Genomic DNA, 25,442 nt, shown 5'->3' with positions numbered 1-25,442 from the left:
AGAGATTTTCTTCATCTTCTACTTCTAACTATGTAAATGTATTCAGTATTTACTATACCATTCATCTTCTACAGCGGTGTATTTTGGGGAAACAAACACAGATATAGGGAAAACAACAGACCAAAAAATGTTACAAGTAAAGGTCAACGTTATCCAACCGTAACCACATGCTCTCACGCCCTGGAGCTTTAGGGTGCCTTAATCTAGCTGAAATAGTTCTCATGAGCTAATGCCATTAATGAAGTTGACGGATCTCACTTCAAGGTGGATAAAGTAGTTTTAAAGGTCATCTGCTCACAAGATTGAAGACAGTGGTGACTCTTCTACCCTTAAGCTTCTCTTGCTCCACACACGCTTCGATTTGTGATAAGAACGTGACCGAGAAGACTGTGCAGATCCGGGACTCTCAGAGTGGGGAGATGCCCTCCGCATGAGGTTCCGGGAGATGACCCTCTGAAGATTCTTCATGGAAGACGCTGCAGCCATCGTGATCACCCAGGGATGGTCCAGGGCCTGCCCAGCTGACATGCGATGACCAGCCTCCAAAATCAGTAGTTTGTCTATAAAGTCCTTCGCCAAGTGGGAAATACTTGGCCAAGGCTGAGAAGAAAAGTAAAAAAATAACATAGAATAAAATAAATATACACACACACCCCCATAGAGAATCACGTTCTTAATTATAAGGATCAATGCATATCAAATCTAAAAGCCTTTTTCAAATAAGAAATTTGAATACTATGTCATTTAATACATGGTAAACCTAAAAATCCACTTTAGAGAAAGGCAAAAAAAATCTCTATGGCAAAAACGAAATACAGCACAGAAATTCTCTTCCAAACTCTGTCCAGTGAGTGAGCATTCCTTTCAAGAAATCCAGCCAGCGTGCTGCCATTAGCAATGTGAGTTCCCACATCACATTTACACGAGCCGGACAAGGCACAGCGGTTGTCGTTGGTGAACTCACCAATAGCAAGTTAGTATTCATCACATTCTGATCCTCTCATGGAGTCCCTGCAACTCCAGGAATGAGCTAGGGTGGGAAGTGGAACGGATTGAGAAATCATTGACTGTTCTCTCCTTTGAAAGCTTGCTCCGGACGCCGGACGCCTCTATCTCCACAGTCTGGAGAGACAATTGTAAGAACTGTAGGACGCTTCAGCACACGATCCTCCTGCAGTGCGTTTCCTCTCAACACATGGGGCCGTCACTGTTCCCGATCGGCTGACTACAAGTGGGATTCAGCGTGTAGCCGAGACGTGACATAGAGCAGTATGTGCGACTAGCTAGCTGATGCTTTAGGGATCTAGCGCTATTCTAGGAACATTTAAGCTTTTGCACATGCTTCAAGTACGACAGCAGCAATTCGTAGTGACTTTGGGAGGATGAGACCAAGAGGGCCTTGCTTTATACTCAAACTTGGTTTTCTGCATTACCTACCTATGCATAGCACGTACTTAGAAAAAGAAAATATTTTTTTTATCCCTCGTCATCTACAAAGAAGAAACATCGAGAAAATTGCCCTTGCATTTGCTGTATCTCAAACAGCAATTTCTGGTTGATGTGTGTTTTCAAAATTGTACCTCCCAAGAAAGAGAAGGGAATTCTTACAACCTATTATCTTTGTCCTTGTGTGAGGAAAAATCAGACTCCATCCGTGGACATCACACTCTCTAATCTCTTAGCACTCTATTAACCCAGAATTTGAATGCAAAAAAATCAGGAAAGGAATTTCTCTCTTTTTTTTCACTTCAGTTTAATTAGGTAAATTAGATAGGAGAAGTATTTATCCCAAAAATAAAATGCACAAAGTAAACGCACACATTTGCCAAATACTCACACACAGGGGAAATAAAATGTACACCTGCAACTCTAGACAAAGCGTATCAGTAGCTGGCACTCACGATGGCATGTCCTGTGATCCTGGCTAGACATCTATTTGGCCCCAGATCCAGACACGTTTAACTGGGCTCAGGACTATTTAAGTGAAGGTTAAATTAGATGCTCCAATGGAACATTATAAGACAAGCAATTGAATTTTTCTGGAAATAATATAAAATACGTGCAATGAGACTTACAGAGAGCTCATTGAGGTGACCCCAAATGAATACACATTTAAAATGCAGTAGCAGAAAATAAGGCAACTGGTATCCTGGGGGAAAATTTCTTCAGCCAAAGCTCATTATTCAAACTCGAATTAATTTCATAAAGTATAAAAGAGATTAATATGCATACATGTATATATTCTATAAATGAATAAAAACTGAGTGTGCATGCTCAAAATTTTTTGACTGATAGTGTTATGTGACCAAAAGCAATTTGGAGACCACCTCTTGAATCAAATTCCTACTCTGGACCAGCTGTCACCTGATGACATCACTCAGACCCTCTACCTGATTTCATATCCACTCTGTGTTCAATGAGGCTTTCCTCATAATCTCTCCTCTTTGACTTGGCCGTCCTCACTCTTTGCTGTGAAGATTCCCCTGACTGGCCCTTTCTCAGCAGTCCCAGGGAGTCACCGCCCTCAGCCAGCCTGTTAATCCATCTTAATGTGGAAAATCTTGACATTGAAGTAAGTGTGCCTGGACTAGACAGGCTATCCTTGCCACACTCAGCTATGAACCTCAGGGTCTCAGTTTTCATCAGAAAAATGTGGACCATCGCATCTCTTTCAGAAGATTGCTGTTGGGACCAAATTAGACTAAGTATGTGAAAAATGATTTTCAAAGTATGAAATAATATGTAGATTTCTGTTATTCTTGTTCCTGTAACTATTAAATCACAATTTGACTCCCTCCTCAGTTCTTTTGCGGACACGTTTACCAACTGTATTTAGGAAACCGGAACATAAAAATTATCCCAAACTTCTCAGATCAATTTCACTTACTAATATCATGATAAATGAGGGCCCTCAAAAAAAAATTTTGTGTTAAAAGATAATGAACCATGTAAAAAGAAAGGTAGCACTTTTTTTTAATCCCAAAGTCACTCAATTAATTTAGTCACAAGTAAACTGTAATATCTGTGGACAATTCAGGCTTTTTATTTCCCTCTTTTCTTTCTTCCTTTCCTCATCTGATTCTTTGCATATTTTCCTGTCTTCAGTAAAAATTGGCTAAGCTGTTTAAAACAACAGTCACAAAAAAAAGTATGAAACTGAAATTTAATGCTAGCAATTGCACGATTTATTCACATTGGAGGAATAGAAGGAATTTAGAGGGATAATATCTTATATTCTACAGATGTCTTGACCCTTTCACTTTAAACCAAGAAGTAAGGAATGATTTTAGTTTATTGCTTTCCAATTTCTTGGCGAACAATTTTCCTCCTAATATGCACCCAAGTGCAGGCCCTTTAGAAGAGTCTGGTTCTCTGGAGCCTACTTGTTCTCCAGCAAAGTCCTCCAGCTTCTGCTCAGGCTGGTGCTCCCTGGCCATCCTGTAGTGTCCGTTCACTGGCTCTGTTCTCCACTCCATCCTTTCCTGCCTCTTCCTTGTTCTGGCAACCAGGCCCTACCTCCTTCTCCAATTTTCTGCATCAGCTCCCAGATTGAACTGTCCAGGGTTCTCTTTATCTAGGGGTCACTCACAGCTTTGTATCCTATAGTCTCCTTGACTCTCCTCCTCACTCCGAGCCCTGGGAGTCCCCATGGAAATTCCCGGCACCCCTCCAAGAGACAACAGAGTCCCACATTCAAGATCCACATTCTCCTTCTCTTCTTTCATGGACGTCGATTAATAGAGCCAATGTAATAGCCTCTGCAGAAGACAAATAAATATACAGAAACTGGCTCAGTAAACTAGTTTAAAGAATGAATAATATCCCCATGACTAGTCAAAGCTTTCATTTTTCTTGGCTCCTTTGCAGAAATGCCCACGGAGAATCATTAGTAACAATCATGGTTAAAAAGCTGGACACCACAAACACACACACACACACAACATATACGCAGTCCCTGAAATTCTAGAGGCACAGCTTAAATTTTAAGAATGATAATTAATGTTGAAATTTGCTAACTATAGAGCTTGCTGAAGTATAGGGTAATTATCAGTGGATTTAATTATAGAGTTTCAGAAAACTACAAATATCTATTTTTTTAAGTAGATGGATCAGCTATCATTCAAATCCTTGAGCTAAGAGCACTAAAGTAGCATTTATATCCTGAAAAACAGTAATTTTTATTAAAAATTCCTGCTGGTGACAAGCCTCTGACTAGCATTTCCCTTCCTTCTCTGAACTTCAGTGGACGGCCTTGGAAGGACCGTACTTAAGCTTTGCAGTTAAATTTTCTGTGAATGCGCCCAAAAGTACTGACTGACTCTCCATGACTTTACTAGCAGGAGACTGCATAAAATCATTCTTACTCATCTCAAGAAGTAAGAGATTTTGTCCACCATCGTTATGTCATAGATATTTAAAATGTTTTCTACCCAATGTGCAAAGCAGACTTTAAATTGTATTTTATCTTTGCCAAAACACCCTGTTCAAAGACGAAGCTTCGACTGATTATGTCAGAATGCTTCATCTTCTGGGGCCTTTGTAAACCTGGAAAAAGGGAACAGATACTCACAAACTTATTGTAGGTGACATCTAATAAAAAGTGAAGAAAGACCAAATTAATTCTACCCCAGGGTCATAAAGGGGACATTTTTGTGAGTTCGGAGGTTCTTGACATGAGGCAAGCCACTCTCCCCGTCCTTCACGCATAAGGGAAACTCTGAGATTTAAAGAGGATTGGAGAGAGCTTAATTTTTTGAGCACCTACCATGTTTCAAAGCACTAAAAGTTAAAAAGAGAAGTGTTCCATTTTCCTCAAAAAAAGAGGAACATAAGAAGAGAAACGAAAAATTGAATTAGCCTTTGAAACTGAATCAGTGGTTGACCCATCCTTCTATGTATAATCTACATTTAGAACTAGTTCCTATATTATAAACCTCATAAACCATAGCGTAAACAATACAAGCATGCTATTAAATCCAGACATTTCTCGGTTTGTAAAAACTTTATTCAAACAGTTCTTTTCTCCTCAACTCCATGCATCCTGTTGATGATGTCAAGGTCAAGATGTGCAGCATAATCAAGGATGCAGACAGTTACTTTCCACGCTAATCACTTCCCTTACGTAAGGTCAACATCTACACGCTCAAAATGAAATGCTCCACTGTTTTAATACCTAGAAACGCTGCTTGAGACTGAGTTTAAGAGAAGAAGATATATATTGGTCCAATTTAAGGTAAATTAGAGAAGAGATGAAGAAAGGGATAAGCAGAAAATGAAGTATGTTTTGAAAGATTTTATAACCATTAAAATTATTTTCCATAAAACAACTTTTAAAGAAAAAATGTCATTAAAGAATATTGAGCACCATGTTTTCTGTGAGCATAAGAATCTTAGAATTAAACCACAGGAATGAGAACCAAATTACCAGAATTATGGCCTAAGTGAAATATGATGCAATGTTCATTATTGGAATTCTAGTCATGATGGAAAGAGAATGAAGGGGATTAAAGAATTAATCCTCTGCTCTCCTCTCCTTTTTTCCTACTTCACGACTTGAAAAGAGAAGATATAGTAAAGGAAAAATAAGAGAAACTAGTGGCGATAAGGAGATAAAAAAATCAGGGTCATGGCTGGTGAGTATAATCTAGCAGATATGTTCATTCTAAGGGAATGCACCAATAATTTTTTTTTTCTTTTGCTGAGGAAGATTCACCTTGAGCTAACATCTATGCCAGTCTTCCTCTATTTTTAGTATGTGAGCCACCAGCAGAGCATGGCCGCTAACAGAGCAGTGTAGGTCCTCACCTGGGAACTGAACCCGGTCCGATGAGGTGGAGGACCCTGAACTTAACCACCAGGTCACCAGGGCTGGCCCCAATAAACTTTTCTCCTAACAGTACAGCAATCATAGGTGAATCTAAGCACATGGGGACCATTTTCTATCAATATGCATGTGGGATTTTTTAAAATATGTTTTTAATGCCAGTGTTTATCCTTGTCAGCTGGCTAATATGGTTATAAGACTTATTTTATTATCAGTTTATTTCACACCAAAAAAAGATTACTGTGATACAGTGCAATATAACTAGACAAGAATATATGATTCCCAACTCCTTGGCAAGAATGTGTCATTTATCATCAGCATTAAAACGCTAACACCACGCTTTTCTCACTATTCCATTTAAAAGATAAAAAAGGTGCACTCAATAAGTAAAATTTGTACTATAAAATATAAACGTTTACCTCATAACTTATTTAAGCAAAATTCAAACTTTCAGCCCTACCGTTTCCTATATTAATAGTGGTAATAACAGAAATAGCTAACACATATATAGCCCAGACCATATTTGTACTAACATGTGGAACTATTCTAAGCTCTCTACGTCTATAGGCTCATTTGATCTTCACAAGAAACCTATTAGGTAGACAATCATTATTACTGTTTTACAAATGAAGGAACTGAGATACAGAGAAATTAAGAAACGTGCCCAAGTCACACAGTTAGTAAGCGGCAGAGCTGGGAGTGGAGTCCAGGCAGTACTGCTCCAGTCTGTGCCCCTAACCACCACACTGCCCCGCTCTACAAAATACCCACTTAAATCCACATTCCTGTGCACACCAATGCTCTAAAATTCTTAGTTTTTACTGTCAATTTATTCACATGTGTGTGATTTTGCATGTGTCGTTCTGTCTATCTGGAACGTGCCAATCTCCCTTTCAGAAGCTCCAAGACGCAGCACAAACGTCCGCTCCTTCATGAGATCCAGCCCAACTTTCCTCAGCAGAGACAGGCTCTCTTCCCTCCCTCTGTGCACTCTGAGCCTCTGTTTCTAAGTGCATCAAAGCACTTATATGTGAAGAGATACTTGACACTACTTGGTCTCTCAGACAAGACCACTAGACCCCTAGGAGCAGGGACATGAGCATTTTCACGTGGCTATTCCCAGAGCCAAGCATGCCTCCTGGCCCGGGAAGCCCTGACCAGGAGGAAGGGAGGAGACCAGAAGGATGCATTCAGAGGGTCTCAGGAGAATTGTGGATGAGCCTCTTACTTACCGTCTCCAGCATGAGCCCTGCCCCTGTGCTGAAAGCCATAATGGTGGCCTTGGCAATCAAGTAGAGAGGGGAAGGCCCCTCTCACAGTGGGAGGGGATCTCTGCCCTCTTCCACCCCTTTTCCATCGTCTGCTGTGTCTTTCCACCCTGCTTGCCCCTCAGGCACTGCAGGAAACAAGTGGATAGGAGAGCCCGACCCCGCAAACCCAGGGAATAAAGTAAGTATGACCTTCCGAACCATCCTCACATTCCGTTATTAGTCTAACAAGTTCAGCAACTAAAAATATTAATTACCTAATGGTTTTCCTTACTAGAACTTAAAATTTGTAGTCTCTGCTCAGTGCAGTTATAGTTGAGACACATTTACTCACATAGCTATAGATCGGAATCTCTCATAATTTTCAAAAGCAATCTGTTTTTTGGAAACGCATTCTCTATGCTTAGCTCTTTGTGATATCCTATTGGAGAGGGAAAACACAGTGGAGTCTCAGTGTTCAAGGAGTCTACAGTGTCTTAGGGAGATGGCAGATAGACTAAATGTCAAAACGAAAGAGATTTATTATAATCCTCAACACCGTTCAGAAAAGGGAAAGAGCAGCCTAGGTGGAAAGCTCACTGAAGCTTCGTGAAAAGGAATACGTTTCACACCAAAATCAAGAGGAATCAAACGTTAGTATTATGGCTCATTTTTTGCTTGTACATGGGTGGGATTAGAGTATGGATCCGCCAGGTACCTAGTAAAATATTTGCTGTTTATATCAAATGCATCATTCCTCTTCATCGTAAGCTGCCGGAAGCCCAGAGAAGAAGACTCAGATGAAACCCTCCTTGCTGGCATCCCTATCTTGGACTTGAATTTCTATTGTTTTGTTGTTTTTTCTTAAAGATTGGCACCTGAGCTAACGACTGTTGCCAATCTTCTTTTTTTTTCTTTCTTTTTTTTTTCTGCTTTTATTCCCCAAATCCCTCCAGTACATAGCCGTATATTCTAGTTGTAGGTCCTTCTAGTTGTGGCATGTGGAACGCCGTCTCAGTGTGGCTTGACAAGTGGTGCCATGTCCACGCCCAGGATCCGAACCAGCGAAACCCTGGGCCGCCAAAGTGGAGCACGGGAACCTAACTACTCCGCCATGAGGTCAGCCCCTGAATTTATATTGTTTAAGCTACCCAATCTGTGGTACTTTATTATGGCAGTGCGAGATGACTAAGACACTTGGTAATATTAGAGGAAAATGTTAATAAGATGGACATGGGTGCCTGACAAGCATGGGGAAGAAAGCCAGGGGGGATCTAAATCCCATAACTCGTTATAAGCAGCCACGCTCCTGCTCTGTGGTGGTTGTTGTCAGTACTCTGGGGCCACAAACAGGCATTTCCTCCAGAAATAGAAGTGCCGCTGCAGTGGAGATGATGTCAGTGCTCCACCCACACCCTGAGCTCATCTTTTCTGCGTGTACCCACACCTCCCTCCTTTGGAGTGCTCTGCTTCTAAAGCCCAGCACCTCACTCTTTCAACAGACCACCTGGGGCTCCTGGAACCACTTTGCCTGGATCCCCGGAGAACATGAGAATTTACCATCACCTCTCCACCAGCACCACTGAGAGTGACGTAGGTGATAGGTGTGTGTCTGTGTGTCTGTGTGTCTGTGTGTGTGTGTGTAAAAACCCAACTCATGTGTGTCAGGTTGGAATAATGCAGAGGAATAACTTCCCTGCGAGACGAGGCTGACTCCCATGGCCTTGGCCCCCTCACCTTCCTTGTCCTGCTTTCCCCACTCCCGTCACCCATCTCCCTGGGTGTCTATCCCTAATCAATCACTTGCACAGGAGTCCTCTTCTCAGGGCTGCCTTTGGGGGAACCGGACCTCAGAAACCTTCTAAATTAAACCTGACAACTTTTGGACTTTGGACACTTAACACAATATACTGTTTTTTTACACATCAAAAAAATAATTGTGATATCTGGTCTGAGTGTGGCCCCAAGGGACCACATCCCTAGTTAGTCACACCCTGTGCGGTCTCCTCCCACGTGGAATCTGGGCTGGCCTGGGGCTCACAGTAACCAATGGAATGAGGGCAAAGCGATGCTGTGCCATTTCCAAGCCCAGCCTTGAAAAGGACTGGTAACTTCCACTGTCTCCCTCTTGGAATATTCCCTTTTGGAAGGCCTAAACCGCCAGGTAAAAAGTCTGACTATGCTGCTGGAGAGACCACACAGAGAAACCCTGCGAAGAGAAGGAGGCCTGGAGATGGAGAGAGAGGAGAGAGAAAAAGGCCCAGCGGTCCTGCTGACCTAGCTGAACCCAGCTTTCCAGCCATCCCCACCAAGATGTCAGACACTTGAGGGGCCACCATGGATACTCCATCCCCGTCAAGGCCCCGGATGCCTGTAGCCCCTCCAACATCACGTGGAGCAGAAGACTCACCCAGTGGAACCCCATCAACCCACAGAACCAGGAGTCACGATAAAACACTGGTTACTTTAGCCACCAGGTTTGGGGACGGTTTGTTATGCAGCAATAGATAACCAAAACAGAAACATGCATTCTTTGTAAAGAAAACAAAAACAGAATGCAAAGATATTCAAATTATAAGGAAGAATACCAAAATGATCCATAACCTCCAAACCAGGAGATGAGCTCTGTTAACACTTTATTATATTTCTTCCAAGCCTTTTCCCTATGCATGCATTTTCCAATGCGATTCTGATAACACTCTAAACACAGTTTGCATTCAGCTTTTTGTTCACCTGGCAGCATATTGTGAACATTTTCCAATGTCCTTATAATTTTTAAACATGCATAATTTAGGGATGACCATGCTCTGTCATATGACTGTCTTGTACTTTATTCAAACATGCTCTTAGGGTTCTTTTCCATTTGCCACTTTTGTAATAGAGCTCAGATGAGCATCTTTTTACTGAAACCTTGGCCACATCTGGGATTAATTTCTTAGATTCTTAGAAGTGGAATTACCACATCAAAAGATACAAACTTTTTAAAGTTCTAGATGGGTATTTTCAAACTACTTTCCAAGAAATCTGTAACAATTCACCCTCTACCAGTGGCAAATGAGAGGGCTAATCTCTTAGCGCCCTGGCAGCGATGAGTAGAGTTAAGTTGAGTTTTTCGGGTTTTTTTAATCAATTTGAAAAATCAAAAGAAGAAAATTTTTTCATTTGCATTTCTTTGGTCACGAGTGAGGCTGGACATTTTCCAAACTTTCAATAATCAATGATATTGCACTGTCTGTAGATTCTTTCCTATTTCCCTATGTCTCAGTTCTCAGTTGTCAATTGGTATGAGTTTTTTAAAACATGTACATGGACAATAAGATATGAAGGCTCTGTCAGAGAATGGAAAATATTTTTCGATTTGTTATTTAGCTTTTAATTTTGCTTAAGATGTTCTTCATACAGATGTTACACTCTAAGCAGATATAATCATAACTATCAATACTTTGCGAGGAAAAAAATCCTTGTATAGTTAAACAAAAAATAAACTTGGTCACTTGCTCAACGTGAAACGAATTTCCTATTTTGCCTGCTTCCCACACACAAGCATGGTAACTTTCCTTCCATAAACAAAACAACAAAAGGTTAACACATTCCTGAACACTGGCTGCTCCAAGTTTAAACAATGGATAAATATTTGACACAAGCTGTGAGCTTAAATGTTTCTCTATGGAAACACCACTTCACTAAAGGGGCTGAGATCATCTCGATTTAAGGAGGAAAATCTCTCCCCAAACACCGCAGCATCCTGCTGGGCTTCTGAGTACACATCAGTCGACTCAGCTGGCCCAGGGTCTGCATGCTGAGTTGGAGAATAAACAGCAAACAAACTCCCTTATCCACTTGATTGTCAGTGTCATGTGCTAACCACAGACAATTTCCATAATTGGGGCTCTTGCTGCCCTGAGACCAAGGGCTCTCAGCCAGGGATGATTTTGCCCCCCAGGGGACATTTATCAATGTCTGGAGACAATTTGGGTTGTCACAAGTCAGGGAAGATGTATATCTGATATACCTACTAGATATCAGTATTGACCAGCAGCCACAGTATCTACTGGTGTTGGGTGGTTATCTAGTGAGATGCTGCTATGCATCCTACAATGCCAGGACAGCCCCACGCCCACGTCCCCACCTCACCCCCAATAAAGATTCATCCAGCCCCAACCATCAATAGTGCTGAGGTGCAGAAACTCTACCTCAGCCCAACTCAACAGCCATAAAATGATCTCTTACCTCTCGTGCATAATCATATTTGCCTTTCAGAATCTTCCTGTAGAGCCTTGTGTGGCTTTCATCATCAAAAGGCAGGAATCCGCTAAGTAAAACAAACGTGATCACGCCAAGAGCCCACATGTCCACTGCACTGGTATAAGGTTTCCTCAGCAAGACCTCGGGGGCTATGTACTCTGGGGTCCCACACAGTGTCCTCATTGTCCAGTCACCACTTTTGTTCCCAGAGTGTGCCAAACCAAAATCCGTGATTAAAATTTTCGACTCTGCACCTGGATGATAATATAAGAGATTTTCGGGCTTTAGGTCCCTGTGAGTGATTCGCAATGCGTGCAGGTACCTGATCCCATCAGCCACCATGTGGAGGATTCTGACCGCATCCTGCTCTGTAAAGGACCTCTGGGTCATGAGTCGGTCGAAGAGCTCCCCTCCCGTGGCCAGCTCCATCACTATGTAGACTCGATCCTGGGCCTCAAAGATCTCCATGAGCTGGACAATGTAACGATGCCTAACCCGCCTCAAGACGGTGAGCTCAGATTCACAGGCTTCTCTGCCTTCTCTCACTCTGGTTTCCATCACCTTTATTGCAAAGGGTTTCTTGGTGGTCTTCTGCTCCACCCTGACAACCTTGCTGAATTTGCCTGCCCCAATAAGAGCTTTGATGTCATACCTGTTGGGAAGAAAAAGCAACTCTGTTATCCTCAGAAGTGATGATTCTCAAAATTATCTAGGTTGATGATTTATATCATCTTTTCTATCTTTATATTCCCCATCCTATTTCCTTGCTTATCATTCCTTAACTGTGTTTATTATTTTTGAAAGCCACCCCAAATCCTCTTTCAAAACGGAGGCAAGTGAAGGGCCAGTCTTGTGGCACAGCGTTTATGTTTGCATGCTCTGCTTCAGCAGCCCAGGTTCGCCAGTTCACATCCTGGGCGCAGACCTCCTCATTGCTTATCCAGCCATGCTGTGGCAGGAGTCCCACATATAAAGTAGAGGAAGATGGGCATGGGTGTTAGCTCAGGGCCAGTCTTCCTCAGCAAAAAGAGGAGGATTGGCAGCAGATGTTAGCTCAGGGATAATCTTCCTTAAAAAAAAAAAAAATGGAAGCAAGTGATATAAAAGTAATTAGTTGGTAGAAAGATAAGTAATCTTAATAGCTACCATTTATTATAAATTTATTATGTGCTAGGCATTCTTTTTTAATTCTTATCCTTACGATATTCCTACTGATGATATAATACTATCTCCCTCTTTCGGATAGGGAAATTAAGGATTAAAGAAGCTAAGTGATTTCCCAAGGTCACACAGATCGTAGTGGAAATGGATGGAATTTAAATCCAAACTCTTCAAATGATTTTCACCAAAATTTCCTTGAGAAATTTTAGAACCTCCCTCTACCATATTCTTTCCTCCCTCCAGCTTTTGTTTTTATCATTCGGCAACAACAACCACCAAATCAGGTGGAGAGAATAAAAAGGAAGCTTAGTCTTGTTTATAACTTCTCAGAAGAGAGAAAAAACCGTATCAGGAGACAGGGCACAATGAGTAGGCTTATTCTGGTTGCTTGACCGGTAGCTTTCAGGTCTGGGCACATCTCATGTCTGGTCCACAGTAGCTCCTTAACAGATGACCACTGGAAAAGTAAGCCTGCCTGTTATTAGGGCAGGTTTCCGTATGGTTTCAGTGGTGGGGGTGGAGTTAGGACCACCCTGCAGCCAGCAGCTTTGCATCTCCACACTCTCCCTCCCCCACCATCCAGTCACCTCCTGCACTTGCAATTTCTACACAGCAAACAGAATTTTAACACGGGTCGTATGTCAATAATGTGTAAAACAATTATCTCTCAGAAAGGCCAGGAAGTCAGCTAGGATTTCAAAGGCTGGGGATCTTAAACTTGAACTACCTGTGTGAGTGTCTATGTAAACTTAAGAATCCACCAAACGGAACCCTCTACCTTTATTTAAGAAACATTGAGGGGCTGGCCCCGTGGCTGAGTGGTTAAGTTCGCGCGCTCCGCTGCAGGCGGCCCAGTGTTTCGTCGGTTCGAATCCTGGGCGCGGACATGGCACTGCTCGTCAGACCACGCTGAGGCAGCGTCCCACATGCCACAACTAGAGGAACCCACAACGAAGAATACACAACTATGTACCGGGGGGCTTTGGGGAGAAAAAGGAAAAAATAAAATCTTTAAAAAAAAAAAAAAAAAAGAAACATTGAGAAAGTGCCTGACTTAGAATCATGCTTTTACAGCTGGAAAGAATATAGAGAATGATTTAATCCAACTCCTCATTTTACAAATGAGGAAATTTGAAGCTGAGGTTGGCTAATCAGTCATTCAAGTTGAAGAGTCAGGGTTAGAATCCAGATATCCTTACCTGGATCATAATTCGGTGCTCTTCCCACTTTATTAAAACTTCTTCCACACAAGGATGCCAGAGAATGGAACGTACTCGGGGAGTAAGCAAGGAGAAGGTAAATCTTTAAGTGACATCCTCAATGCCAAAGATTCAAACGGGAACACCAATCGCGCTTTAAAGACCCTTATTTCTTTTTGCTGAGCTTAGTCTTCCTAAAAAAAATTTTTTGTCTACTTACTTGTTCCTTATATTCTGGTGCTTATGAAATAAAAATGGCATTTGGCTGTACCAGCCTGCAGAAAACAGCTTTGTTCTATATGGTTCATTTAATTTTCTGGCCAATTACCTTATCAAAACAGATCGCAGTTTAGTAATCCTAAATAGCTTCTGTCCCCTCTTCTCCTTCCAGATCTGATTTTTATTCACATGCACTCTCAGTGTGATTTTAAAGATGATCACAGGCATTTCAAATTCTATTGTTTTGCAGACCAACCCAGTTTTACATTACGTCTAATGTGGATGGAAGCACTTGCAAACACTAATTTATCACTACGCCCTCAAAACCACAGGCAAATTCATTTGCTCACAGAATTAATCATCAGATAGCAGATGAATTACCATTTCTGAGGAACTACACTCTTTTGCTCAAATAAAAGGAGCTTTATTCAATACTGCTAAGGATCTTCATATACTAAATATTTGAAAAGACGCCTGGAATTTCACATTGGAGGAAACAGTAGGCCTTAAGCCAAGATTTAGAACAGTGGAAATAAACGGCTTCAGACAATAACAAATGTCCCATAACAAATTCCTGAAGCTGCAACCTTGCTTCTGAGCCCTTGATGGCTATGGATGTTGACCATTTTCATGACTTGAGTGGCTATATCTTGTGCAATGCCTGCCACAAAGGAGACAGCAGTAAACGATGACCGAAAGAATCATTCACTGAATACATATTATTCCCAAATTATCATATATATTTTGAGAACATTAAGGATTGAATCAAGCATGGGAGAACGCATTTACAAGGCTGTTCTGTTTCCTCCACTTCTAGTCCCGACAGAGCCACCTCAAAGTCAACTTTGTAGGTGATGCAATTTTACATCATCCCACAGAGGACGGAAATTGAAATTATCACTTTAACCTCAGCTGCCACCAACTGGGAATCTTTTGAACATGGATAAAAAAATAAAACGTGGGAACAATAAAAATATTGCAACCTGTTTGATAGAAGCAATTGTAATGAATTCCCAAGGCGAAAGTGAATATAGTCAGGTTTAAATTCTATCCTCCCCCTTCTGCAAGAGTTATAGTGGAATCACAACAGAGAGGAAAGACAACTGTGTTCTACGCCCAACTCTGCCACCAACTTGGACAAATCACTTCATCTCTTGGGGCTCAAATCCTCGTCTGTTAAAGAAGGGCCTTGAGTTAGTCTCTAAAACCCTTCCAATGTTGAGATCCTCTGCTTCTATGGCCCCTCACACTCTGAGGGGCTGGGAGCACCCTGGAGGTGGAGGTTATGAGGATGGATAAAGACTAGCACCGAGTGGCCCTCATCTCCCTGGCTACAGACGACCAGCAATGCCGTTTAACCAATTCAGTCTTGACAAGACCCAATGTCCACTCTGCTTCAAGTGCAGCTGGATCAGCCAGCTCTGTTCTTCTCTAAGCTTAGCAGCTACCGGACTGATCCTCAAGTTGTCCTTGGACTAGAAGTTCCCAAGGAGGCCAGAAAAAGTCTCAGTGTAGACCCTGGTCAGAGCACTGTGATGAAGTGAGCATGCAGTTGTAGGCCTAGAAGGGTCTCTGAGAAGCCAGGGGAGCCACCACCACTGTGTTTCACCAAACACTGCAGAGTGGAAGGGGGGGGTCCATGATTTCCTTCCTCAACGTGTCCAACATGGCGCACTCTGAGGAAATTGCTCCTCAGGCCAACCAAGGTGCCCTCTTTGCTCATTTCCTAAGTAGAGTCAACTAGGTTTTGTGTGTGCTTCACAAAGACAATGGTAAGCATCACAGTGACATCTAAATGAGGACTTGTGCCATGCACTGTGCAGCAAGGTTCACACGTCTGACTTTATCCTCACCGCATTCTTATGCGATGGATATTAGCATTCCCATTTTACAGAGGCAAAAACTGAGGAAGGGGAAAGGCTGAGGAACTTTCCCAATGACACACGATGGAAGAGACAGGAGAGCATCTCAAGTCTGGCTGATCGGAAGGCCTGTTTCTATTCCACTAACTGTGATCTCCTTTTCTAGAATTTAGTACAGATCCTTCACAAACCAGGCTTGTCTGAACCCAGCCCCGGTTGGCTGTGGCAAGGCCCCCTAGGTGCCATGGGGGCCTGGAGGCCCTTCCCATCCCTACTCCCACCCCAGGCATCCCTCCCTTTCTTTACAGCTGCTCCTCTTCCTTTCAGTCTGAATTTGCCCTGTCCTCTGACCTGCCTGCACAGGTGTCAGAGAGGCTGCACTGGACACTGGCTGAAAGGGCAAGGAAGGCTGTATTCCAGACCATCGCGACAGGGAGAGAGATGGACTCAGCTGTCAAAGGCAGGAGAGTTTGAAGGCTGGAGTGAGCTCCTAGAGAATCCCGGAGGACGTTAGGGGAGGGTGTCAGTGTGATGAGGACTTCTGAGCGTTGTGGAAGTTAGAATCCGGCCTGCCCGCACACATTGTTCAACAGTGGCCCTAGCTTTCCTTCTTGATTGCATTTCAAAGGCACGGCGCCCAGGTCCTTGAGAAGACACCCCGGGCTGTAGATTTACATGGCCAAGGAGCGGAGAGGGTCTCGGGTGGTCCATCAGGGGCCTGGCATCAGAAAGGAGCCCGTCTGGGGTTAGGAGAAGGAGCCCACCTGTCAGCGGTCCCCTCCGCCCGCCTGCTGCGCGCCTCACCTGGCGAGGACCCGGGGCTCGAACCGGGCTCGGAAGCGCGCCACCCGCATCCTCCGCGCCGCCTCCGCCGCTGTCTCCGGCCTGCCTGCGCCCAGACCCTCCCGCGGGCCCCGCGACCCCGGGGCCACCTTCGTGCTGGCGCCGCAACCCATGCCGCGAGAGAGCTGCGCTCGGGCGCGCCGCCCTTTGTCCCCAGGACCGCGGGGACACAGGGACCCGCCCCGGGGCGGGCTGAGGCCGAGCCCCCGCTGTGGGGTCTCTGATGGTAGATAGCCCTCGGCAGGCGGCGGAGGGGCAGGCCGCCCCCATCGTCACCGACCCCTCAGGGTCAGTGCAATGAGGCACCGTGAAAGCAAGGGGACCAGAAGGCGGGAGCCGGGGCTTAGATCCCGGGCCTCACTGCTCTCATCTGTGAAATGACAACGGGAACATACAAAAGTAGGTCGTTCTAGGATGGATAGCGTCCCTTGAAAGGACTCGACTCCCTCCAGGGCTGAGCGTGTATCCAGATGACACGAACGTTAGATGCGTTTTCATGTAAAACTCTAAGAGCCTGTGATATTTAAAGTATAGAATATGACTGTCCTCTATTGCAATAATTAAGCACACCGGTCTGTGTCGGGCACGCCACTAACCTCCCGCAGCGAGAAGAGAGTGAACCTCGCTCTCTGGGACATTCATCCGAGAACAACTCGGGGGGAAACCAGACGTCTGGAAGCCAGCCCAACACACTGTGCAAATGCGAGAATAAAATCCGTGCAAAAAGACTGTATATGATATATCATATAATATCATTATACAATTATATATTTTAGGTACAGTTATATAATTATTATATTATTGATTATAATAGTTATATATAACCTTGTATTTTTATTCATTTCACCCTTATATTCATAATTATCTATATCTGTATGCGTATACATTATATTTTTGATAAATGATCTTTTATGTATTGATTAGATACCAATATATTGATTATATGTAATTTACATTGATAAATTTTACAGAAGTGAGGTGTGGGAAGTGAAACCCAGTCAAGAGGAAGCAACCAAGCTCAGGCGCCCCGGCGATCGTGGAACCAGGCCTGTAGTCGCTGTCTCCTATCTTCCCGTCCAGTGCTCTTTCAACTGCGTCGTTTCCTTTCTAATTGCATTTAATTTTTAGTTTGGTTTAAAAAAGAACATCTGTAATGAGTCAATTAGTCACAGATTTGCCCAGAAGAACTGTATTTTGGAGGAAAGTTTGAAATACAACTGGGCTGTAGCTGAGAAAAAATAAGCCAATCCTGCAGAGGGAGCGGAACCACAGGATAACCGACTCATCTTGGTCAAGAACCCGGGGAGTTCTCAAGGACTAGGAAACAGGGAGAAGGGTGGGTTTAAGCAGGTGGACAGCTCGTGCTTTGGTGTCTCAAGCTTTGGAAGAAACTCGCAGAATGGGCAACATGAGCAGAGTGGAAAAGAGAAGAAAAGGGAACAAATGGAGGGAAGTCAACTCTTGGGGTGCTGCTCCAAGAACAGCATGCGCGTCTCAGAGAGCCTGGCGTTAGGGTCGATGGACTCCTGTGGCCCAGCGAGTAGGACGTATCCGCCGTAAGTGCTAGGCCTGGGCAGCAGTGAAAGCCTCAGACGCTTCCATGAGCCCGTTCCCCCATGTGTCTGGGTTCTCCGGGCGGCAGGAGCTGCAGAAACGAGCCGGCTCCAGAAACCTCTGGTGTCCTGGCCTCAGCTGGCCTCACAGCACGGAGAGCTTGTCCAGAGCCTCCTGCCAAGCCTGAACCAGGTTCCTCCAAAACTGGTAACAACGGTCATCGATTTTGAAGCCCTTTAAAAATGAGAACAGGAGGGTCCTGGCCCCGTGGCCCAGTGGTTAAGTTCACGCGCTCCGCTGCAGGCGGCCCAGTGTTTCGTTGGTTCGAATCCTGGGCGCGGACATGGCACTGCTCATCAAACCACGCTGAGGCAGCGTCCCACATCCCACAACTAGAAGGACCCCCAACAAATAATATACAACTATGTACCGGGGGGCTTTGGGGAAAAAAAATAAAAAATCTTTGAAAAAAAAATGAAAACAGGAAAAGACACCACTGATTAGTTCTCTTCTTTGAAACACCAATTATTAACCAGAAGGGTTGTTGATAGTATAAATTCTGCGCCTGGAGACAAAATCTAACTATTAGGCGTTCAAAGTTTTTACAAGGGCCTTCATCAAACTTTGACAGGTTACAATATTTAAATGTTAAAAACACATTATAGATATGTTCTTTTAGCCTAACTAACTCCTGAGAAAGAATAACACCTAAAGTAATATGTAGAATAACATCCCACTCCATAAGAGTCTTCTGCCTGTATTTCTCTTTATTGTGCATAATTGCTTCATTATTTGGGAGACCACTCCAGCATCGTTTGGGACCATGTGCTTTTCACACATTAATTAACTATTTATAGTTATTTAAATCATATATTTTAACTTAATTGAAGTAATAAAATTGTTGAAATAAGCTTTAGACTTAAGGCCAGTTTTAAAGGAACTTTTATTTTTGTATCCGTGTGTTTACCGCTTGTAAGTGGCTTCCTGTAACACTCACACCAGCTGAATAAATGGAAGTGGTGTTTAGCACCTGCTTCTGTGCTGAACTTTACTCCAGCGGTATTCTCTGAAGTGAATTAAATAAACTGAGCCTTCAGCTTCTAAAGAAAAAAATCTTACCTCATCCTCAGCTCCCATTCATTGCCCAAAAGTCACAAATTCTTGCTAAATAGTCAGCCATTAACATTCATAACAATGTGTAACGTAACACTTTGCTCCAATCGCTCAGTGCCAGCTTCCACTCTATAGCCGGTTTATAAAAAGCAAAGTTAGACGGGCTCATCAAGTTAAATCCTAGAAAGTTTCCAGGGCAATAGAGATCCCGAACCCATGGAAACTTCCTAGAATAATGGCCCCGCTTGTATTCCATAAATTGATTGAATTAAGTTATAACCCGACGCCTAAAGAAGATTCTCTTGAAAGGACTTAAGGAATTGTGCCAAATGGAAAACTCATTAAAGGCTAAGGCTACCATTTAGGGAAAACTCATTTCTCTTTTACATGAACAATATTGGTGCAAAATGTAAAAAAAAATTATAAACGTGTTGTATTCTATTCTATTGTCAGTCTTTAGTCGTCTGCAGTAAAAGAAAGGAAGCAACACAAGAAATGAGGGGTATCGCCGGGAGTGATACACGGTTCTACACCCTCCTGGATCTTGAAAATGAAAAGCTATAACCAAAAGACGCTTTTAAAAGACAGCACGAAGAATTTACTTCATTTAGAATTAGTTCCTCTTGGCATAGCTGCAGTTTCGTTGCTGATTTTCAAGTTTCCTTCTCCTTAGAGCCCTCCTAACGGGATGCATTTTGTCGAAGGTGCTCTCAGGCCTGAGACATCATTCTGAAGGCCTCCGTCTTATTGACTTTCTTTCTCCCGAGGTGCAGGATTTGTGTTTATAATGACAACTAGCGTGGGGCTCTTTTAAGTCAACGTCACATACACAGGGATGTGTGGAGCCAACAGTGTGAGCCCCCCTCAAGCTCTCTTCCCGTAAATTAACAACGAAGACCTCCAAGCAGGAAGCCTTTGTGTGAAACTCAGAGACGGGAGAGACTTTCCTGCTACCCTTGGCTGACTGTTTCACATATCACAACGCCTTACCAAAAAAAAGACCGTAATAATTCAGACAGCTCAGTAAGAATTTTTCAATTACTGAAAATAGTATTTTTTCTTCACTACAGTAGTGAATTATTCGTGTTAACTTTGTATCTCTACATTTAGCACTGAAGAAAGAGTTTTTACCTGTTGTAGAATTTCAAATTTTACAAGTTATTTATCTTATAATTACAAAAAGGAAGATAGATGTGAGTATATAGTACTAAAAGCAGGTAAGATCTCTCCTCTCAAGTAAAAACACCAATTTCACTTTTTTTTTATTGTTGTGAATCAGAGAAGCCGACAGCCAACTGGTGAGTGAGGTTTCCCTGTTTTAGTGCGTAAATTAAAGAGATAAAGAGAGACGGTTTTCACTATATTTTAGCTGATTTGCCAAAAGGAATTCTCCTTTTCAAGTTAACATTTTTGCATCCAAAGCCGTAAAGAAATGGTGATTACAAATACGTTTAGTTACACAAAAAAATATTTACGAAATGCTGCTGGTGGAAAAAAATACAAAACTCCATATAGCGTGATCTCATTTTTAAACTCACGGGAGGTAAGTTCCCCTGGAAAGGAAGGAGCGAAGGCCCGTTGACAACTGTGGGAGTGAACGTGGGGACAGATTCTCCAGCCCCAGCTCAGGCTTGGCTCTGCAAGTGGACTCCCCAGGTTCCAATCCTGGTGACACCACTCACCAGCTCGACGACCTTAGGAAAGTCACCTCACCTCTTGGTTCCTCCAGGTTTCTTCTCTGTGAACTTGAAATAATAATAACACAAATGTACGCCTGAAATTTATCTAATGTTACAAACCTGTGTGACCTCCACGAAATAAATTCATAACAATAACACAAATATCACAGGATTGTTGTGAACAACTTAGTTCAGGTAAAGTACTTAGTATCTGGAACATTACTAATGCTCAACAAATACCATTATTGTTATATATTATATATGATAATTACATAGTATATTAAAAACTAACTTAAGTAAATGGCTTTGAGGGTTCTATTATTTATCTATTGTTGCGTAACAATTTTCTCCCCAATTTAGCAGCCTTTAAACAACAAAGGTAGCTCAGAAAGGAGTCCTTTGTCTCCCAGGAATGGGCCTGCCTTGGTATCCCCACCGCACTTAGACATGGGAGCGGAGCGTGGCCTCTGTGCACAGGGAGCGAAGGATCTTGGAGTGCAGGGGCTGGGCCCACAGGCAGCCGAGTTCCCCACAGCAGGAGCTCCTCAAGGTACAATTCCCTTGGCTGCCACAGATAATCAAGTGTCAGTATAATTATGATGAGAAGGAAACAGTATTTGAATAGCTGGACAAACTACCTTCAAATGAGCACTTTAACAAATAAAAATCAGAACTTTTATTCAAAGAATTTTTGCATAGTTTTCATAGACATTTCAAAAACCAGTGGCTTAGAGACCAATTTCTGACTTAAATAAATCAAGATTTGTTAACTATTTACTAAAACATGCCCTGGATTTCCTTGATGCAGTGTTTAATTCAAATAAGACTGTAAAAAAGAAGTTAACAGGGAAAAGAACCTTGATTCTTGACTGATTTGTGGTTTCAAGGCATTTCTACAACATGTGCAAGATCCTTCTCACATATCTCTAATTCCCACACAAGCCTTTCTCTCCAGGGAGATAGTTCTCTCTGCCTAGAACACCATCAATTGCATCTTTGGCAATACTTTTCTCTCCAACTCTTAGTCTGTGACCAATATTGTCTCTCCAACATTTTGGAGAAACCTGCTGTGGATTGAAATTGGAGTCACAGTTTCGTTCTCAGAATGTGAGTCTGAGCCCTGCTGACCGCAAGGAGCCTGTGGTCAAGCTGAAGCCCATCCTGAAAGCTTTCAAGATCGAATTCTTACCACCCTATTATCAACTCACCTGGTGTCCAAATTTGTTAGGTGCTGTTTGGCCCCAGGAAAGCAGAGAATATTTCAATTCAGATTTTTATTCCTCCATTATGTGAAGTTTTATTTCTGAAATGCTGTTTTGTTTTGTTTTTTAAGACAATGCCTCTTGGTTTATTCACTTTGATCTCTAAATACATGCTGGATGTTTTCATGAAGTTAATTTCTGGGGTGGGAGGGGAAAATCTCTCAGCTTATTGAAATTACATCATTGGTTTGTCCCTATATTTTTGTGCCTTTAAAAGTAAGTATATAAACACCTGCCAGAAAAAATAGCTCAGACAAGAAGCCTCATAAATAAAACCCAGAGTTGAAAAGCGCTCACCAGTTCAGTGTTTTTGCTCTCATTTTTCTCACTCTTGATCTCACCCGTTACCAAGGGTTCTCAAACTTTAATGAGCATAAAAGTAACTCAGGGAGCTGGTTAAAAATGCAAATTCCAGAACACTATTCCCAAAATTTCAGATTCATTGGGCCTGGGAAAGAGCCCAAGAACCTGCATTTTTAACAAGCATCCAATGCAAATGATCTACAAATCACAATTTGAAATATTGTTTTAGACATTCACATTTAAACCAAAGATTCATAGCCGTGTTCTGTGTACAACTCACAAATGGCAAAACTGGCCACCTAAGCAGTAAATTCATGGACCCCAAATGCCTCACCTCCAGGGAAACAGAATGATGAGGGAGTCACTGGGACAAAAAAAGAGAGAGCGATTTGTGTCTGGCAAGCTCTGACTGGCTTAGGCAGGCTGGGGAGCATTGCATAGTCATTATGGCAAAGGAGTTGCTTTACCAACCCTTTGTTACGTTTACTTTGGTTTTGTTGCTTTCCAATTTCAGAGGTAACATATGTCTAGAGGAGGAAGAAATTTTCCTCTATCCTCCAGGTCCTTCTGGCTGTTCTAAGAATTAAATTGACATGAGACAGAATAACAGGAGAAAATCAAGCAAGCTTAATAACATGTACATGGGAGAAACCAAGGAAAAGTGAGTATTTCCAAAATGGCCAAAGCCACCACCTTTTAAATACCATCTTCAGCTAAAGACAAAAGAAGATGTTGAAGATAGTGTTTGGGACTTCAAAGGGGAGGAAGGAATTCACACGGAGATGGAAAAGCAAATGTTTCATCAACAATGTTGGCCATGCCTTGTACAGACAACGGGACATGGAGAGGACTTTGATGAAATGGGCCTTGCTAGGTTCCTCCCTGTCTACCACACCTGGTCCATATTATACTATGGGTATCTATGGTGATAGCTCCTTCCTGAAACAGGCTTTCGATCCTAAATTCTTTTAGGCAGTTAGGGAGAAGGTCAAAGTTTCTCCCTGAGTCTTTTGTTCTAAAAAATAATCAAGCCAAAGAGACACATTTTGGGATGGCCAATTCTGATCCCCTTATACATGCCTAGTGCAAAATTTTTGAAAACACAAAAAGAAAGCTAACCATTGAAAAATAATTTTACCTTTTGGATGTATATAAATGTCATTCCTTTCCATATTTATATATTATTATTTACCAAAAAAATCATGGTATATATAATGCAATGTAACACTTTTTTCCACCTGACAATATCCTTATTTTCCCAAGTCAAAAAAATACATTTATCTAAAAGATGATCTGTGTGGGGGGGTGGGGGGAAAGTGGTGCTGAGCTAACATCTCTGCCCATCTTCCTCTATTTTGTGTGTGGGATGCCTCCACAGCATGGCTTGATGAGCAGTGTGGAGGTCCATGCCCTGGATCCAAACCTGGGAACCCTGGCACCCAAGTGGAGCATGTAAACTTAACCGCTGTAGCACTGGGCCGGCCCCTAAAAGATGATTTTAAATGGCTGACTAGTGTCAGTCATGAAGATATTCCCCAATTTAATTAAGCATTCATTTGTTACCGCATCTTTAGTTCCACTGCACAGTGGACACTGGCATGCACTACTGCCATCCCCCCTCAACACATTTTAAATATTTGTGTAGAACTCTTCCCATCTTTCCCTTATTGTTTCTACCATTTACGTTGTACTCAGAAAGGCCTCCTCCGGATACATTCTGATGTTGAAATGCGCCGTATAATTAGCCTCAGTACTTTCGACTTAACACTCTCCTTTTCTACTCATGAAACAGAGGTGAGACCACCAAAGCAAATTATATCTCAGGCTTCAAGAATAGTTAGAGGGGCCGGGCCGGTGGCGCAGCAGTTAAGTGCCCACATTCTGTTCTGCTTCTCAGAGGCCCTGGGTTCACCAGTTCGGATCCCGGGTATGGACATGGTACTGCTTGGCAAAAAGGCATGCTGTGGTAGGTGTCCCACGTATAACGTAGAGGAAGATGGGCATGGATGTTAGCTCAGGGCCAGTCTTCCTCAGCAAAAAGAGGAGAACTGACAGTAGTTAGCTCAGGGTTAATCTTCCTCAAAAAAAAAAAAATGAATAGTTAGAACGGGGTCTTGTTGCTTTAGAAGTAAAGTGAAGTGGGAAGTGATGACCTCACTGTCCTCAAGTAACCTCTACTCACCCGAGTCCTTGGAACTTCCTACCCTTTGTGACTTGGCAGTTCACCACTCTAGGCCTACATGAGGTCCCATACTGTGTGTCATTCAGTAGCCTAGTGGTGGAAACAGAGAAGCACACTCTGGGGAAAGGTTCTTCCCCCAGAAGAATAACTGCTCTTGAGACTATAGATCTAAGGTTAATCGAATAATAACCTCATATTTGCATAAAATTATGAATACTTTATAAATGACCTTTAAAATACTAGGAAGAATGATAAACCTAGAGTCAGAATCTTTTTTTGTCCCCAGTTCTGCCGTCATTGATTTGTGACGCTTGTTAAAAAAAGATAATTCCTCAACCTTTTTGAAGTCAAGTTCCTCTTTCTTTAAGGTAAATAAGCTGTTTGTCATGTTCCTAAGTTCTCGTTCATTTCCAATATGTTTTATATGTGTATTCTACGTGGCATTTGAAGCATTCTTACATCAAGAAATTTCTTTTTCAGAAAAAAAGAAAAGTCATTTCAAATATTTTTAAAAAGTCATTTTGTAACAATTTTAAAGATAATTTGGCAAGCCCAATAAAATGATCTTTTTAAAAACACTATATCTTATAGAAATAGAACTAGTTGATTGGAGTTCCATGGAAGCATGCTTTTCTTTACTAGGCATAGATATTTCTAATACTTGGAGATATCCGAAAAAGTAAGGTTTAGACTCAAAAAGCCATGAGGTCCTCCTTATTTCTGCAGTTGGTGTGACATTATATCAAATG

General features: G+C 42.4%; 1 protein-coding gene across 1 annotated transcript; it reads right to left on the bottom strand.

The window, feature by feature from the left end:
• Positions 1 to 212: 212 nt before the first annotated feature.
• Positions 213 to 16,713, bottom strand: PSKH2 (protein serine kinase H2). The gene is made up of 3 exons (XM_014839115.2): positions 16,562 to 16,713; positions 11,302 to 11,968; positions 213 to 600 (listed from the first exon to the last, which is right to left on the bottom strand). Exons 1-3 carry the CDS (start codon positions 16,711 to 16,713, stop codon positions 295 to 297), a joined length of 1,125 nt encoding a protein of 374 aa, XP_014694601.2. The 3' UTR covers positions 213 to 294.
• Positions 16,714 to 25,442: the final 8,729 nt, after the last annotated feature.

This window comes from Equus asinus, chromosome 12 (genome assembly GCF_041296235.1).
Source record: "Equus asinus isolate D_3611 breed Donkey chromosome 12, EquAss-T2T_v2, whole genome shotgun sequence".
In the NCBI taxonomy this organism is placed as follows: domain Eukaryota; kingdom Metazoa; phylum Chordata; class Mammalia; order Perissodactyla; family Equidae; genus Equus; species Equus asinus.
Note: the sequence above shows the minus strand (reverse complement) of the source record. Positions and strands in the feature narration are given on the sequence as shown.